This window comes from Macrotis lagotis, chromosome 8, assembly GCF_037893015.1.
Source record: "Macrotis lagotis isolate mMagLag1 chromosome 8, bilby.v1.9.chrom.fasta, whole genome shotgun sequence".
NCBI lineage: Eukaryota > Metazoa > Chordata > Mammalia > Peramelemorphia > Peramelidae > Macrotis > Macrotis lagotis.
Genome location: NC_133665.1, coordinates 119773254 through 119791147, shown reverse-complemented (window position 1 = coordinate 119791147; position 17894 = coordinate 119773254). Strand labels below are relative to the sequence as shown.

General features: G+C 37.0%; 1 protein-coding gene across 5 annotated transcripts in view; it reads left to right on the top strand.

Annotated features, from left to right (window-relative positions):
* Positions 1-17894, top strand: part of GRB10 (growth factor receptor bound protein 10) — a 270769-nt gene that overhangs the window by 248221 nt on the left and 4654 nt on the right. For all 5 annotated transcript variants that reach the window (XM_074198290.1, XM_074198289.1, XM_074198291.1 and 2 more), the window contains 7 exons: positions 476-586; positions 4343-4441; positions 9693-9770; positions 10965-11081; positions 11915-11981; positions 14393-14480; positions 16510-16603. In XM_074198290.1, coding sequence (XP_074054391.1) covers positions 476-586; positions 4343-4441; positions 9693-9770; positions 10965-11081; positions 11915-11981; positions 14393-14480; positions 16510-16603 — 654 coding nt within the window. The remainder of the gene's footprint in view (positions 1-475; positions 587-4342; positions 4442-9692; positions 9771-10964; positions 11082-11914; positions 11982-14392; positions 14481-16509; positions 16604-17894) is intronic.

The following is a 17894-nucleotide window of genomic DNA, read 5'->3' as shown; positions in this document are numbered from 1 at the left end:
TCTATGGCCCTATGAGAGTTCCTTAACCATCTGAAAGTGCCAGATAAATGTGAGGTAGTATTAGTTAGTTAATAACAAAAATGACAAAGACTTTAAATAAAATTCACTCCTAGCTTTTATGTACAATAGATTTGGTTAAGTAAGAGAACTTGACTCAATGGAATCTTTCTAAGATTTTTTAATTCTTTGTGTTCTACACGTTTGGCTTGGAGTTGAGATTTTCTTTGGCAAGGCTATCAAATGTGGGCTAAAATAAACCTTAAACTGGGGAAATATAAATTTTTATTTAGTGCATGTTAAAAAGGGTCTCCTAAAGATATAATATTTTTCCTACATCCTCCATAACTAGGAAGGAATCATTATGTCATTTAGATGTGCATATACTGCCCTCTGATGGAACAGAAATGGGAAGGTTTGCTCTTAGAAATGCTTATGTCAGTTCAGTAACCTAAAATAACTGCAATAATTTTTTCAGGAGCCAAGGCATTTGCAGTTATTGGCTGACCTGGAAGACAGCAATATCTTTTCTTTGATAGCGGGCAAGAAGCAGTATAATGCCCCTACAGACTATGGGTTTTGTATCAAGGTAATGTTCTTTAACAGTTAATACGTAGAAACTCTCTTACTTTTTAAGACACTGAATTAGAACATCTGATACTATTATCCGAATAGATTTCAACAGATTATGTTTTAGAATAAGAATGTAATGGAAGGAGACAGTGTGTAGGTTTTCATGTTTAAGTTTCTTTGAAAATTTGACATGAGTCTATTTGACTCATTCTTACTACTCAAGCAAACAGAACCAGTTCATTATAAATTTAATTGGGTTGATTGTTTTTGTAGAACATTGTTTTTTCTTTTTGCAAGGTAATGGAGTTAAGTGACTTCCCCATGGTCAAACATCTAAATAATTATTAAGTGTCTGAGGCCGTTTTTGAACTCAGGTCCTCCTGACTTCAGGGCTGATGCTTTATCCACTGCACCACCCAGCCGCCGCAGGGCATTGTTTTTTAATGAAAATTCTTTTATTCCCAGGTTTTCATTGGACAAGCCACTTGTTAGGAAGCTTTATGTGACTTACCCTAATGGGATTGCTTCTTAGAAGGAAATCCTTTAGTTTTAAATGTACCTGACCTAGCATATAATTCTTTTTTCTTTGGGGGGGGGGGTCTCTTTCAATTAAATGTAGTATTCAGTTTCAAATAAAGGATATCTAGATAACATATAAATGATTAGTAACACACCACAGTTCACTACAATCTTTAATCCTTATTGAGCTTCTTCATCTTGGGACTATGAACTTTTTTCTTATTTTATTTTGATGACCAGATTTCAATATAATACATTCCTTTTGTGATGCTGTTTTTTTTTTATACATTTGAAAATATAATTCTGAGAAAGGGTCCCCAGACTGTCAGAGGAGATCTGTGACACAAAAAAGATTAAGAACTCTGATCTAGAAAGTACATAGTTAGTGGTTAATTAAACCTACCTTAGTGGAAAAGTAAGCCTACAGTAAGCAGTAATAGGAAAAAAGATTTCTCTAGCAGTTTGGAAGGTTGATGTCACAATGTATTCAAACATTGTAAGCGGAAATGCATTAATGCTAAAACTGGAAATTATATAATAAGCATAATCCAAATATCATAGCAGAATGTTGGCAAATCTAATTTGTGGTCTCCTTCAACAAGTAGGTCTTGACATGACTCCAACAATATGGCTTGTCTTATTTAAAACACGATAAGCAGTCAAAACAAAGTTGCTATGCATCCCTCCCTTTGGAAGATCCAAATGTGAAAAGTGGAAATTGTTTCTAATGTTATTTGGAAGCTAGTTCTACAGTACTATAGCCTAGAGCCCTGACATCAATTTAGTCTTTACTGGATCTGGTAGGAGAAATTTTATGCCATTTTAGACTCTGCTCATAAGTTTTCTCCTAAGTAAATTGATTGAAAAGGAGCAGCATGATCTGTATATATTATGGATTTTTAAATTTGAAATGTCTACTGACTCTAGCAGGGTCAGCTCAGATGGTGAACGGTGGAGAGTGTTGGGTGTGGAGTTAGGGAGAGTTCAAATCTGATCTCAAACACTCTGTAACTCTGTGACCCCGAGCAAGTCGCTCAGTCCCATTTGCCTCGGTTTCCTCATCTGTAAAATGAGCTGCAGATAAGGCAAAGTATTTCAGTATCTTTTCCAGGAAATCCCAAACAGGGTCATAAAGAATCTGATATGACTGAGATGATTCAACAGCAACAGCAAAGTGTAATGAGGACATAGGTTACTAGATGCTAGGTCCATGGAAACTCATCTCAAATTTAGCTGTTCAAGATCAGGAGAGGAGATCTTATTGCATAGATGGTCCTGCAGTACACATGAGGCCAGTATACTATACTTCCTTGGGTAGCGATTTCTTTTTTCTTTTTTTTTTCTTTTTTTAGGGTTTTTTTTTTTTTTTTTGCAAGGCAGTGGGGTTAAGTGGCTTGCCCAAGGCCACACAGTTAGGTAATTATTACGTGTCTGAGACCAGATTTGAACCCAGGTCCTCCTGACTCCAAGGTTGGTGCTTTATCCACTGCTCCACCTAGCCGCCCCATTGGGTAGCAATTTCATTAATTGTCATTATATTAACTTAGAGGCTCTTCTCACTCCATCTTGACTTGGTTTGTTTCTATCTCTGATGCCTGGTGGCTCACAAGAATTTCCCAAATCACCATATACTTTCATACATACACACATAATTCCAAAACATGTGCGCATGCACACACACGCACACACACACACACACACACACACACACACACGTTTGAGAAATGTGTTTGTGTGTAATTTATAAGTACATATACAAGTGTATGCCTGCCCTTCTAAGTCTTTAGATTTACTGTTAAACCCTAAATAACCTTATGGAGATATCCTTGATTAATAGGTCTTCTGGGAGTCAAGTTGCGTTTGATAAAATCAGGGAGACAATGACCCTAATGATATAGGACTTTAGGGTCATGCCATAGAAGAATCAGTTGCAGAAATTGGGTCTGCTTCACTCGCCCCAGAGAAGATTCAGGGAATACTCTTCAGACACTTGATGGGCTTTTCTGTGGAAGAGACATTTGAGAGCCCCAGTAGGACTAATAGCAAATTTAAGCTTAATATTAAGAAACAATTCCAAACAATGAGAACACTACCAAAGGGGAATGGAATGCCGCAGGAGGTAATGGGATCCCCTTTCTTGGAGGTCTTCAAGCAAAGACTAAATGATTACTTGGCATGGTTAGGGGAGGAAATGTTTTCAGGAATGGGTTGTACTAGATGACTGTGGAGATTCCTTGGCTCTGTGAATTAAGTCTGACTGAAGGGGAAGACTGTATTCCTGAAGAGTAACTTATATTTACTATTATTCACTGTATAATGCAAGAACTTGACCTCAGGTGACGTTTTCTGGTTTAGGAACATCTTCAAATAATTATTGTCTATGTCCAGTAGGCAGGAGGTCATAGTTTGTCTCACAGGGCATGGAGTTGGCAGGGGCAGTGTAGAACACCATATCTTGACCCTCAACCTTGTGCCTACTATGATTTTTCTTTTTTCTTGAGATAGTCGGGGTTAAGTGGCTTGCCCAAGGCCACACAGCTAGGTAATTATTTTATTAAGTGTCTGAGGCCGGTTTTGAACTCAGGTACTCCTGACTCCAGGGCCAGTGCTCTATCCACTGTGCCACCTAGCCACCCCTTAAGTGTCTTAAGGTTGGATTTGAATACAGGTACTTCTGATTCAAGGGCTAGTGCCCTATCCATTGCACCACCTAGTGCCATCCCTTCCATATTATTTCTACCTTTTGCCAATGGAATCAGAAAACAAATGTGTCATTGGAATACTCAACTCACCTAGAGTTGAATGAGTTACCTTGGAGATGTGGTGAATTCCCCACTATTTGAAGAATTTAAAGGGAAAGCCAAATGCCATCTTGTTGACATGTTGAAGAAGACATTTTTTAGATGTAGGTTGCACTTGATCAAATCTCTGAAGACTTTTCCAACACTGACATTCTGTGATCTTAAGATTCTATTCATTAATAGGATATTAATGCCTTAATGCCTACACAATACTCATTGCAGCAGTCACCATTCATTCTCCTTGGAGTGCCTATCACAGCAACCTCTCCTTTGTTACAAATACCATTCTGATATATTTACTCCTACCATGCACTTCACTTCCCCCTCTCAAAACTCATTGAGTGACTTTGTTCAGTGGTAGGGGACTATAACTTCTGCTTAATGATAGATCATTATTTCCCATTACTTATTTTCATAGCTTAATTAATTGAAATCCATTTATCCTCTTTTAGCCAAACAAAGTAAGGAATGAAACAAAAGATCTGAGGTTGTTGTGTGCTGAAGATGAACAAAGCAGAACGTGTTGGATGACAGCTTTTAGGCTCCTCAAGGTATTTTATTTCTCATTTAACCATCCACATGCACGCTTAGCATAATTCTGAAATATAGTAGGTACTTAATAAATCTCACCGATGTTGGTCTTTTTTTCCTCTGAAATATTGAGCCATTGTTTTAATATTTACTGCATTTGACAATGAAAACTCAACTTCAGTTGAATGGATCCAAACCTTTTGTTGCTTTAGTGATACAACTAGATATTCCCTAGAGACTGGGATGTCTCTTGGTATCAGTGTCAGAGAACATCAGCCCATTGATCTGACCCCGTCTAGTCCAACTAAAGTCTCTTAGGTCTCTTTGGAAGCCTGACAACCAAGAATACATCCACTTAAGCTCAGACACATGTGAGTCTTTTTTGTCAGCCATATGGAGAATGGATTAAAATGGACTTGAGAACAGGAACACCACTTAAGAGGTTATTGTCATCGAGGCAAGAGGTGATGAGGACCTGAGTTACTAAGATGGTAGTTGTGTAAGTAAAGGGAATGGGACCATAAGCAAGAGATGTATATTGTTGACAAGATTTGAAGATCAGTTGGAGGGGAAATGAAGAGTCAAAGATGATCCCAAAGTTGGAGAGAATCGAGGTATGGCTAAAAAGGATGGTGCTGCCCTTGATGGCAACTGGGAAATGTGAAGGAGGGAATTTTTTTTTGTAAGGCAAACAGGGTTAAGTGGCTTGCCCAAGGCCACACAGCTAGGTAATTATTAAGTGTCTGAGACGAGAATTGGTTTTGTGAGGAAGATAATGAGTTTGATTTCAACCATGTTGAATTTGAGCTATTGGACAACAAGATCAGAGTTTCCATTAAGACAATTGTTGATTTGATTTAGGGGAAGATGTTGAGGTAATCGATAAATGGGACTATTTGATAGCCTAATGTTTAGGGAAGACTAGAACTAGAAAAAGTCTCTTATCTTTTAATAATAATACAATCTTATCAGATTCTTTTTATTAATAGTAATAATAGTTGGTATCAATACAGGAATTGTGTTCCTGAAGCACTTAACATTTTTTTCATTTAAGTCTCATAAAAACACTGAAGCAAGTACTTTAAGAATCACCTTTTCTTCAGATGAAGAACTAAATCTCAAAGGTGTTTGATGACTTGTCCTTGCTCATATAGCTGATAAGTGTTGGAGATAGTCTTGAAATCAGGTCCAACATTTTGCTCACTCATAAGTAAATCATAAAATTTTTTATGGTTTAAAAGGAGTTTTCTGTTTGAAAGGCCCTTTCTATTTTTCTCCTTTGTTCTTGACTTGGGTAGTGCTTCTCTACCTCTCTCTATTTTTCAGATGAGAAAATTGATACTCATTGACTTGACCAGTTGTCACACAACTGTGAAATGGAAGCACTTGAGTTGGGTCTTTTTATCCAGATGGGTCCTCTTATATTACAGTGTAGCTATTGGGAAACATGTAGAGGAAGTCTTAATATTAATTACATAATAAAATTTAAAATCATATTAAACTAAAGTAAAATTAAAGATTTGCCCCATAAAATACATCAAAAGGGAACTTTGCTACTTATAGAAGTTTATAGGCACACTGTAATTTTCTCTCCTAAATAACTATCCTAGTTTTATTTTAACAAAAAAACTCATATTTGTAGAACTAAATATAAAAAATCATTTTATATGTGATTCAATTGAAAGAACTCTTTAACTACTAACCTGATGACTGCACCACTCCAGCTCAGAATTTATGATCCTGTGAACTGTGTCACTTAGTAAATCTCTTCCCCTTTCAGCTCTCGTTTCCCCATATGTGAAATAAGGGTATTGGACCAAATGATGACTTGGGTCCTTTTCGGTTCCTCTTAGCTTTTGCCTTAAATTTTTTTCCATGCTAAATCAGGAGAAAAATTACAGTAGAATCTGGGTCCTCCTAGTGGACTGATGTTTCAGAAATCTTTATTCTTTAGAATTGTTGTTACCTCAGTTAATAAAGAACAATAGTAAGCAGTGGTGAAGAAAACTAAAATCTCTATCCTAACAGGTTTCCCATTATTCAATAACTCACTGATGATCAGGGTGAAAAATTCCTATATTTCTAAAAGAAACAGAAATTTGATTGGCAAGTAAATTACATTTAGAAATGCCTTTGCTTTCAAAATTCAGGTTTAGACTTTGAACACCTTTGGACTGGAGCAGAGATCTGGCACAAAACCAGTCACTAACATTTCCCTCTAGGGTTGGAGGTACATCAGAGAACTGACAGTTCCATGCTTCATGCCTAGGACAGCCAGGAGAAATGAGAGAAAAAGGCAGATGACTCCAGCAGGGGGTAGGAGTGGGGGTGGGGGGAAGAGATAAATGTTGATTAGATCTCTTCTCACCTCTCTTAAGCAGTATTGATGAGTTTGCAGCTTCCTCCATTTTTTAAGCTCAGTCATGCTTTAATTTAGCCCATTGTCAAACTGAGCAAGGATAAAAAATTTTAACTTAGACAAGATATTTTTAACCAGATAAGAAACAAGTGATAGGAAGTAGAGGAGCAAAAGAGAGACTTATATAGAAAAAAATATTCCTTTTATTGAGAAACAGATTGGCAAATCTTAGAATAAAATTAGATTTTTTATAATTTTAATTTTAAATGATTTTTGTTACTTTTCTTTTTACCTCCCTTGTTAAAAAAAAAGGAAAGAAAACTGGAATCTTTGTTATAAATATATATTGTCAAATATCCACCTTTGTCCAGTTTCCCTCACTCCTATCTGAATCAACAAATCTATGCCCACCAAAAGTTACTCAAGAGTCCTGCTCCTCTTGTACCCACTACTCCTTTCACAACAATCACTGGTTATGGATGTGGACATCTACTCTGATAAGATGAACAGGGAGTCACAGAGTACCAGTCTCTCCAATAGGTGAACCCCTGGACCATATCACTTTGCCTTCCATTCCCTTGGGCATTGCCATCTCATTCAGTGTTGCAGACCTTGGAGACTCCCAGTACTTAGTACAATACCTTAAAAATGCTTATTGATCTGGTGGGGCTCCTACTACTCCACTCTAAAGGCCATCAACCTTTCCATCAAACCTTCATGTTTTGTCCCTTCCCAATTAGCATCTGAGCTCCTTGGGAACAGTGACTTCTTGTAAATACTTCTCAAATGGTAAGGTAGGTTGTAGTCAGATAATGAAAGAAGCAGGAGTGATGGGCAGGAAGGCATCATCCTTTAATTCTATCTATCCCAGTGGATTTTGAAAATAGATTATTGTATGATTTGGTTTAGATAGCTATATTCTAATTTTGATTTATCCCAGCATTTTTCATAGAAGAATCTGAAGGAGACATTTTCCATTTACTATATCAGTTAGTTGTTCATTTGTTAATCTGAGTGGGAATCTCTGAAGCTTTTGGAAGGTAGGAGTCAATTGAAGTATCTATTACTTTTTTTTTTTTTTTTTTTTTTTTTTTAGGTTTTTGCAAGGCAATAGGGTTAAGTGGCTTGCCCAAGGCCACACAGCTAGGTAACTGTTAAGTGTCCGAGGCTGAATTTGAACTCGGACGCCTGACTCCAGGGCCGGTTCTCTATTCACTGTGCCACCTAGCCTCCCCAAAATATCTATTAGTCTAACTTAATCTTTGGAGATAAGTAATTATGTTTTTCATCTCTTGGCATTTATAAAGTGAACAAGAATCCTTCAGTCTATGGTTGCCTTCCTTAGGAATTTAAGCAAGTTTTATTTAGAATGTCATTTTTTCCATCTGGGGTTAAGACAGCCTGAACTTAATGAAATGAAATATTCATCTTTTTCTGACTTAATTATGATTACTTCAAACTAGAGATCCTGGTTTCTCAAAATAGGAATCATAGTTATTCTAATTTGTCAAATTTCCCCTTGACATATCCTAATTCAGTTCTTGGATGTCTAAACCTGAACAATTCTTATATGCACTAGACCTGTTAACAGCAAACTATATAACATTCTGGTTTGTGCAGATTAACTTATTCTGGGGAAATTGAAAAGTTATTTGCTAGTTACATATTGATTTTGAAAGCATGAGGAATTAGGAATTTATCCTGAATATATGCTTTGTGTTGTCCAAAGATTTTTAATATTTCATGTTTTTGATCAAGTATTAGACCCAAGTTAAACCTTTTAGATCTCAACACAATGATTTTAGCCCTTAAGTATTGTAGGTGCAGTGTCTCCTACATTACTTGAGGCTAAAACCATTGAAATCTTCATTTTCTAGTTCTGTGGGTTTGGAATAATCATATAATTTTTCTAAATCTCAATTTTTCCTTGTCAGTTAAATGAGAATAGTAATTTAACCTTCCCTTACCACATTAATGGAGGGAAATGCAAGTGGAAGCTTTTTCTAACTGTAAAATGCTGCAAAAATGGATCATAATATTATAATTAGATAGGCTTGGGAAATCTATATGTTCATTAATGTGTGTACTCTCAGACAGCAAGCCAGACACAATTTCTCCTTCTATGCAACTGTCCATATTCTTCTAAAACTCCTCCAGGCCTGGTCTACCCAGGACATTGGAGGCTTTCTTCTAGATTTTTAATATTTTCCCCTTCTGATGCCAGAGTTAGAATCCTGGTCAGAACTACTTGAGTGAAGAAAGACATTGATAGATTTGTGAACATCTAGAAAAGAGGACAAACAGGATGGTGAAGAAATTGATGTCATTTGAGGTTCAGCTGAAGGAACTGAGTTTAATCTGGAAAATCCTGAGGTGTACCATGGTGGCTGTCTTCAAGGATTTAAAGAAGTGCCTTGTGAAGGAGGCTAGGCTTGTTCCGTTTTGCCCTGGAGGAGCAGGAGTGAATGCTTCAATGAGACAGATTTAGACCTGATAGAAACTCCCCTAACAATCTCTAGAGTAGAATGCACTAACTCCAAGAGCGCAGGGGGTTGCCCTCTAGACCAAAGCCACAGGACCATCTTGGAGGAACTTCTACCCCCCAAGGCAGCCCCATTGCCATTTTGGATAATTAATTCTTAAGGTTTTTTTTTTTTTGACATCGAACCTTTTGTCAACAACTTGCTATCATTGAAGAAGGGGCTAAATGACATGCCCGTGGTTACACAGATTGAATATAGACCCTCTGATTCCAAAGCCAGTGACCCTTGACCTGGAGCCACCTTCTAAAACACTTTATATAGGGATGTTTTCTGTACTGCTTGTTGTTCATTATAATGAAATTTGATTGTACTTTGGTTTTTGGTTTTAAAAAACATGTCTCTCACTGACTTTGTTCTATTCTTTTTCAGTATGGGATGCTCCTTTACCAGAATTACAGAATTCCACAGCAAAGGAAAGCCTGGCTTTCCCACTTCTCAACTCCAGTGGTAAGTACTGGTGTAATCTCTTTATTTTATGTGGTTGGATAGGGAGGAATTCTGGTTTATTATACGTTTGTCCAATCAGTTCACCCATAATAGAAAAGTTTGGACTGAAGTATTTCTGTTTCATCAAAATTTATTCTCTCTTTCAACCTTCCTTTAACATTTTGATTTTATACTTTTAATTATTGTATAAGGTTAGGATTCTTCCTTTCCCATTCCCCATTTCTCCATCTATATAACTTATGAAATATGAATATGAAGGATCAGCTCTCTTGACTAGTTAAGATGATAATAGCTGATTGGTACATTATAGCAAATCAGAATATCATAAAGTAAGTATCATGTTTTTCATGTCCATTTTACAGGGTGAGATCATTGAAACTGAGAAGAATAAGTAATTACTAGACAGTAGCAGGACAAGATTTGAGCCTCGGTATCCCCTACTCTTAAATCTAGTGTTTTTTTTCTGTTGTTACAGCAAAAATGCTTTTCATATTTTGACTCCTGTTTTTTTTTTAATTTTTAGGTTTTTTTTTTTAATAAAAATCTTAATCCACAAGTTATATAGTTTCCTGTATTTTGCTTATTCCTTAGTGGTAAATGAAGCATTGAAGAGGTTACAGTAATTTTCTTATATTATTATGATACAGTATCTTTTCTATAGAGATAGTTTAATTTTTTTTTTTTAACTAGAGCTGTGATTTTACTGGTTGGGAGTTTCTGTTGAGGGATTCTCCCTGTACCATTTCGTATAGCCACCCTCTTTGCCATTTATAGTTTTAGATGTTGCTGTGGACACTAAGAAAAATTAAAATTTTTTCCCAGGGCAAGGTAGGTGGCAAAATGGATAGAGTGCTGAGTCTGGAGGTAGAAAGATCCGAGTTCAAATCCAGCCTCTAACTAGCTGCCACTTAACCTTTGTCTGACTCAGTTCCCTCAACTGTTATTTTATACAAGAGGACATTGAAGCCTAGGGTGGCAAAGTAACTTGCCCCACTGATAGACTATAAGGCAATGAAAGATAGGAAAACTTTTTACCTTAAGGAAGTAAGGATTTTTCAGTTACCATAATCTTAAAATTCATCGAAAGGAAGGGGCTGTAGGAGGATTTTTTTTTTTTCTATTTTGATGGTATGTGTTTAGAACTTTCTGTATGATACTGCAGTTTTTAAAATAGACTGACCTATTCTCTTCTAGCGCAGTGTGTCCGAGAATTCCCTCGTAGCAATGGACTTTTCCGGTCAAACAGGAAGAGTGATTGAGAACCCCGCCGAAGCTCAGAGCGCAGCCTTGGAAGAGGGCCATGCTTGGAGGGTAACATAATCTGGCCTCCTCTTTATTAAACCCCCTTTGTGAGCTTGACCCTAACATACCACCATGTGGGTGTGCTGATGGATAGTGTAGATCAGTGCTTATGCGGGTTGTTTTTTCCTCATATTAAGAGTTCAGATCCACACAAAGAAAATTTCTATATTGGAGCATTTCTTTCTCATTCACAACAACTCGCTTGTCTCTTCTCTGGGGTGTCTAGAAGAAGACTGAAGGGGAAGGCAGACACAACAGATTTTCCTTGACGATTTGCAAACCAGTTTTTCCAGACAAATAAATCAAATTAACCACATTGATTAATAGAAAGGAAAAAACCAATACTATCACTCAAAGGTTTCTGCCATTATTATATTTGACACTAGATTGTAGTAAAGAAGGACTTGAAGAGAAAGAATGGACTGGATACTCTTTACTTTTGTGATAATGAACAGCGTAGAGTGTCTCCCCCTCATACTCTTCTGCTGGTAGGCATTGGTCCGTACCAGACATTACCGGCAAGAGAATCCTCTTGTTCCTATTGACAGAGTTGAAAATGGACATTGAAAAAAAATAAAAAAAACAAGCAAACACAAAAATGTCATGACGTGACTTATGTGAAATGAACATTTTTCAGCTCAGTCCAGAAAAGGACCCTTATTCCCTTTCAATTACAGAAGGTTAAGGGTCCTTATTTAATCACCTCTTCAAAATCTGCATATTCTGAAGCATTTCCCTTTGTCCAAATTTCCATCCTCTCATTGGGTTGATTCAGGGTTGCATATCATGGTTCAGCTATTTGGTCTTAAGTATTAATTGAAGAAATTTGGTTTCTTTTGCAGAAACGAAGCACAAGGATGAATGTCTTAGGTAGCCAAAGTCCCCTCCACCCTTCCACACTAAGCACAGGTAAATTTGGGATATCAAGTAGGAGACTTATATTATTTTATTTGCGCATTTGGAAGGTGCCATTTACGTTTGATTTTATGGAAGAACATGAGATTTGTCATCATAAAAGCTTTGGACTTTTCTGCTTGCCATCCTGGGTGACCATAGGCAAGTGAGTCATAAAATGTCTTGGGGCCTTAGTTTTTCCTCATCCCTGACATAAGGGTCATCTCCAAGGTGCTTTCCAGGATTAAAATCCCTTGATCCTAACACTCTAACCCATCTTACACTCCAGAAGTTGGACTATAGGAATTAATTTCACTCAATTCAAGTAACCTCTCCAGTTCTGCTATGCACCTCTTCCCTCTTGGATCTAAAGTTCTGAAGTGGAATGGTTACTTTAAGCAAGATTGGTATTCTCCAACTCCTGTTTCCTATTAATAAAAGAAAATTTTCCTTTGAATATTTTCTATCTGTGCTATGTGTACAAGCTATCTCCCGATAGAATGTAAATTCTCTGAGGGGAGGGAGTGTTTTTGTGTCCATATCCTTTTGTGTCTGAAATAGACTCATTCATTAGTATTTGCAGGACTCTACTTTAGGTTCTGGAGAAGGGGTACAAAGACAAATAATGCAGCATTCCTCAAAGGGTGTACATTGACCTCTTCAGACTGCTGTTGTTTTCCTTTAATTTATAGCGTCAAGGCAGAAATAACAGGTATAAAAGTGATTAAATGCAGAGTATGTATAAAATAAAATGGGGTAAGGGCACCAGCAACTGAAGGGACTATATCTTGTGTGAGGGTTATTCTTTGAGGTGAATAATTAAGGAAACAAGAATTCTTCAAGATGGTAGGGCAATCTATGCATTGGTCACAGCCTATAAAAAAACAAGGAGATGGGAAATGAAATATCATCTAAGGACATATTAAGGAGGCTTTTTGATTAAATCTCTGGGAAAAAAAATTTAACAAAAAAATCTATTTTTTCCTTCTCCTACCATATTGACAAGGAAAAAAGAACAAGAAAACCGTTATAACAAATGTGCACGATTTGATTAGGTTTTGAGTATCTGAATAAGGTGTGCTACTATTCTTGAAGGGGATAGCAGAGTGCAGACTGCTTACATCTGTGAGGCTTTGAAAGCCAAGTGGGAATCATCAGAACTTCTTGAGCAGGGAGACGATAGTCACATCCTTCCTTTTGGAAGCTCCCTTTGGTTGGCGATTGTACAGAGATCTGATTAGGGAGGAGGTAGGGAGAAGGAAACAGAAGTGAAAATGTCGTGAAAGTAGAATCCACAAGGCTTGGCACACGATTTGGCTATGAAGGGAGGGAGGGGTTTTGACTCCCAAGATTGAAAGCCATGGTGACTAGAAGTATGGCCGTACGCTCAATGGAAGGCTTTTGTTTGTTTATTTTAAAATAGGTGTTAGGAAAAGGAGAGGGTTCAGGGGAGAAAGGTTGGCAGGGGGGTCTGCTTTAACTGTGTAGGAATTTCTTACTTACTTTTCCTGTACCCGTTCTCTCTCCTGACTAATCCATATTTCATACCAACTCTAAAATAATCTTCCTAAGAATCAAGTCTAACTGTGTCACCCTTTCCACACCTTCCATAGCTTTGTGTTGCAGAGGGTCCAAATAACTTCTTATCCTGATTCTTAAGGACTCAACAATCTGGTTAAAACTACCTTTCCAGTCTTATTTTACATTTTTTTTTTATTGCTATGCATTGCGTTTTTATCTTTCAACCACAAGCTGTTTCTCAAATCCTAACTATCATCATTAGATCTCCTTCATCCCCAAAGTACTCATATCTTTTATGATACTCAGAGGTAGGCATGGTTTCATGCAAACAATGTATCCCACATAGCTGGATTTGTTCCTTTTGAAATTTGTAATTATATCAAACATGGTCATTGATTCCAACGCAATGGAAATATGGAGTACAAATTCCAATAATGTATGGGATTCATTATTCACACTATTTGAAAACTAGCTGTAATTGTGTCCATGTCAATTCTTTCATGATCCATATATAATTCCACATCACCAGTTGTATATTAGAAATTTATAGCTGGCATCTTCAACTTTAAAATGAGGGCATTGTTCTAAATAAACAGTGCCAAACAATGACTTAGAAAACCACAAATTAGCATCATCTATTTATATTGTTAAATCTTTCCAATTACATTTTAGTCTGGTTCAGTTGTACTCCATCTCTGGTCTGTGACCTTTAAAGACTCTTCCAGCTCTTAAAATAAGATCCTGTGATTATATGAAATTGGGAAGTAGAATGGTTTAAAGGAATGGTAGTATAAAATGGTAAATGCTATTTTAGATATATTAAATTTCCCTCTGGTTTCATTAATTATATGACTAGTCTATATAATAAATAGAAATCATAACTTATACTTTCTTCTCTCCAACAGTGATCCATAGGACACAAAACTGGTTTCATGGAAGGATTTCTCGGGAAGAGTCCCATAGGATTATTAAGCAACAGGGTCTTGTAGATGGGTAAGGGAACAATTCACTTGAATGCTGATAGAAATTCTGAAACAAATGCTTGTGACCCATTGCTACCATTTATATAGCACCTACCGCTAAATGGTTTAAGATTGTTATAATGGTTTGATCCTCAAAACATCCTTGGGAGACAGGTACTAATATTATACATACTCTTTTACAGATGAGGAAACTGAGGAAAGTAGAGGTTAAATGACTTGCCTATGATCATTTAGCATACTAAGGAAGTGTTTGCAGAAAGATTTGAACTTGGGTCTTCCTGACCCTGGGCCCAGCACTTTTTTTTTTCCCTAGGGTAGTGGGTTAAGTGACTTGCCCAAGGCCACACAGCTAGGTAATTATTAAGTGTCTGGCTGGATTTGAACTCAGGTCCTTCTGACTCCAGGGCCAGTGTTCTATCCACTGCACCACCTAGCTGTTTGGCCCAAAAAGATTAAAACATTGGGCTTGGGTAGTTTGATTTCACAATACTGATTGCTTATCTTCAGGGACTTAGATAAGTAATTTCCTCTCAATCTGATTTTATTTCACTGAGAAGAGATGTTTTGGACCATCCACCCTGATGATTTGACTTCATCTGCTCTACTTAGAGTTAATTATTTGGTAGAAAGCTGAATTTAAATATAAACTCCTCTGATAAACTGAGAAATTAGTTAGAATTTTTCTTTTTTGTCTAAGTTTCAGTGTAAAGTTTGTTTGGGGCTACAGTCCCTAAAGAGTAGCAAAGCCTGCTAGGCTCTGAAGTGAAGAAAACCAGAATTTGACTTCTTTCTCTTAAAATTTGATGATTATGTGACCATGGGTCCATGAGTCACTTACTTTTATGTATCCTAGGCATCTCCAAAGGAGTTACATAATAAGATCTCCAGTTGTTGTGATATATCTGGGCACTGGACCCAGATGACTGTAGGGAGAATATGAGACTGGGGACTTAACACAGCCCCCTTCACTCAAATCCAATTCACTTGCAAGTCATGACATCACCTTCCTGATGTCATAGTCCTCCTCAGGAACAAAGTACAAAGAGCAAACAATCTCGATAATGATGAGAGCATCAGATTCTTTGAGTGTTTATAAGTTTCTGAGGCATCTTGATTGATTGATTAATTGAAGGAAGAACTTAAACCTCAAATAATTCTTCCTCCCATTAGCTACTTTCATCAATATTTCAGGGCTTTGCACCAGACCTTTTTCACGTATTTAATGAAATAACCTATTTTAGAATTGAAATTGAATCTTGGAATCACTGGTCCTAATATAAGCTTGACATCAGCTATAAGAAAAACTGAGAGACACTTAGTAGGTGACAGAACAATGCTAATGAAATGGATAACTCATGTTCGTTGTTCTCTCTCCCACAGCCCTGAGGGTCTAGACCTCAACTTTTAATCACAGCTAGAACATAAGTTGGGCTTTTTCTGTTTGTGGTTTGACTCTTTTTTTTTCCTCTACCTTCTGGCTTTGGCTTATTCAGTGCAAGGACACAGGCAAGAGAGAGACAGAGACAGAAAGGCAGACAGAGATCTGATCTCTGGGTCTCAAATATTAGATTCATTGGTAGGAAAGAACCTTCCTTTTAGTTGTGTAAGAACCGGCTCTGGAGAAAACCCTTACTATTAACTCCTCATAGTAAAGGTAATTTATGTGGTGTAGTGGATAGTGTGTCAGAACCAGAGTCAAGAAGACCTCGGTTCAGATATTTTCTATCTTCATTTGCCTCAACAAGCCATTTAATCTCTGCCTCAGTTTCCTCTCTTTTATCCTTATAAAATAGGGGCAATAATGGCATCTACCTTCTAAGTCTTGTAAAGATAAAATGAGATAGTTTTTATGCTCCTTGCATATCTTAAAATCACTATATAAATGCTAGCTATTATTTATTTTATTACTAATAAGGTCAGATACATAATTTGAACTGGGATTTTCTTACTCCCAAGGTTTAAATTCTGTTGGGATTTAGATCTAATGATTTTTTACTGTTTTGATTCCAGCAATAAACTCATTCTTTTATTTTTCTTAGGCTCTTCCTCCTTCGTGACAGCCAGAGTAATCCAAAGGCATTTGTACTCACACTGTGCCATCACCAGAAAATCAAAAACTTCCAGATATTACCTGTAGGTATAGATTTTGCTTGATGAATCTAGTAATCTTTTATTTTCATTGTCTTGATTTGACCAAGTTTTATCTTTTGTTTTAACAAAATTTTAAAATTGCAAACTAGAATAATTAACATGTTTTGATGTTTCACCTCTGTCACCTCCCTCAACAGATGAGAAGAGGAGACCACGGAATAGGGCCCCCCTCCCCAAAGTCATTTGTTTTGAGAGAGACACACACACACACACACACACAACCAGAATGTTAGAAGGTTAGAGTCAGAATGAACCTGAAGCCTTGAATCTTTGAGCTTTGAATCTTGGGAATAGAACGAAGGCAACCCCTCTGCTCAGCCTCTGGTGGAGAGTGGTATCTGCAGCTGTGGTAGGAGGGGTTGGGTGGAGACTGGAGTTTGTCAGTGAGGAATGTAGTGTTTGTCACTGGGGTGGTCCAGTTGCCAGTAGTAGCAGCCCTTTTGCAGATGCCACATATATCTGAATATCTGAATGTTTGTTATGGTCTAAATAGTCTTTGATAGCAACATATCACTGATATAACGCCTTAAGGACCACAGTGATATATAATATATATATATATATTAGTTGGTGATTTAATTTAATTTAATGGGTGATTTTTGCATTGAGGTTAAATTCCAGATAATTATTGTATTTCTCATTACTTACTCCAATGAGGTTTAAAAAAAGCAAACACAGGTACCTATCCATCTGTCTTAACAATACTTATGTAGATACAGGTGGTATGGAGTTCCAATACACTAAAAAAGATTTGTGGAAATTTGGGTGGAAAGGCTTTCCTATGAGCCAGTTTCTGAAATTTTGGCTTAACTTAGGCCTAGGACTTAACTTCCTGATTTTTGCTTCCACATCAAGTGAGAAAAAAAACAACAAAGCAATTCTTATGCCACTTAATAAAATCATTTTCCATTCTGTAGGGCCAGAGGATTTGTATCTGCTTATATAATATTGCCAGACTCAGAAAGAATGATTTGCAAACTAATGAATCACTTGCTGCTGTGAGACCCCAACCAAGTCACTTCATCTCAGTTTTCTCCTATGTGAAATGGGTGTCATTGTATTAATACTGCCTATCCCACCTGAATGTTTAAGCCACTCTAGAAATGTGACCTGTTGTATGATGTCCACTGGATTGGCAAAATGTCAAGAGTCGAATAGAAATCCAGTGTTGATGACATGTTTTATCCACTAACAATCTCTGAGGTTCTCCCAGCTTTGGAAAAGCAGGCATATTCCTTCAGGTTTTCTCCATTAGCCCTTGGGTGTGCTTTTA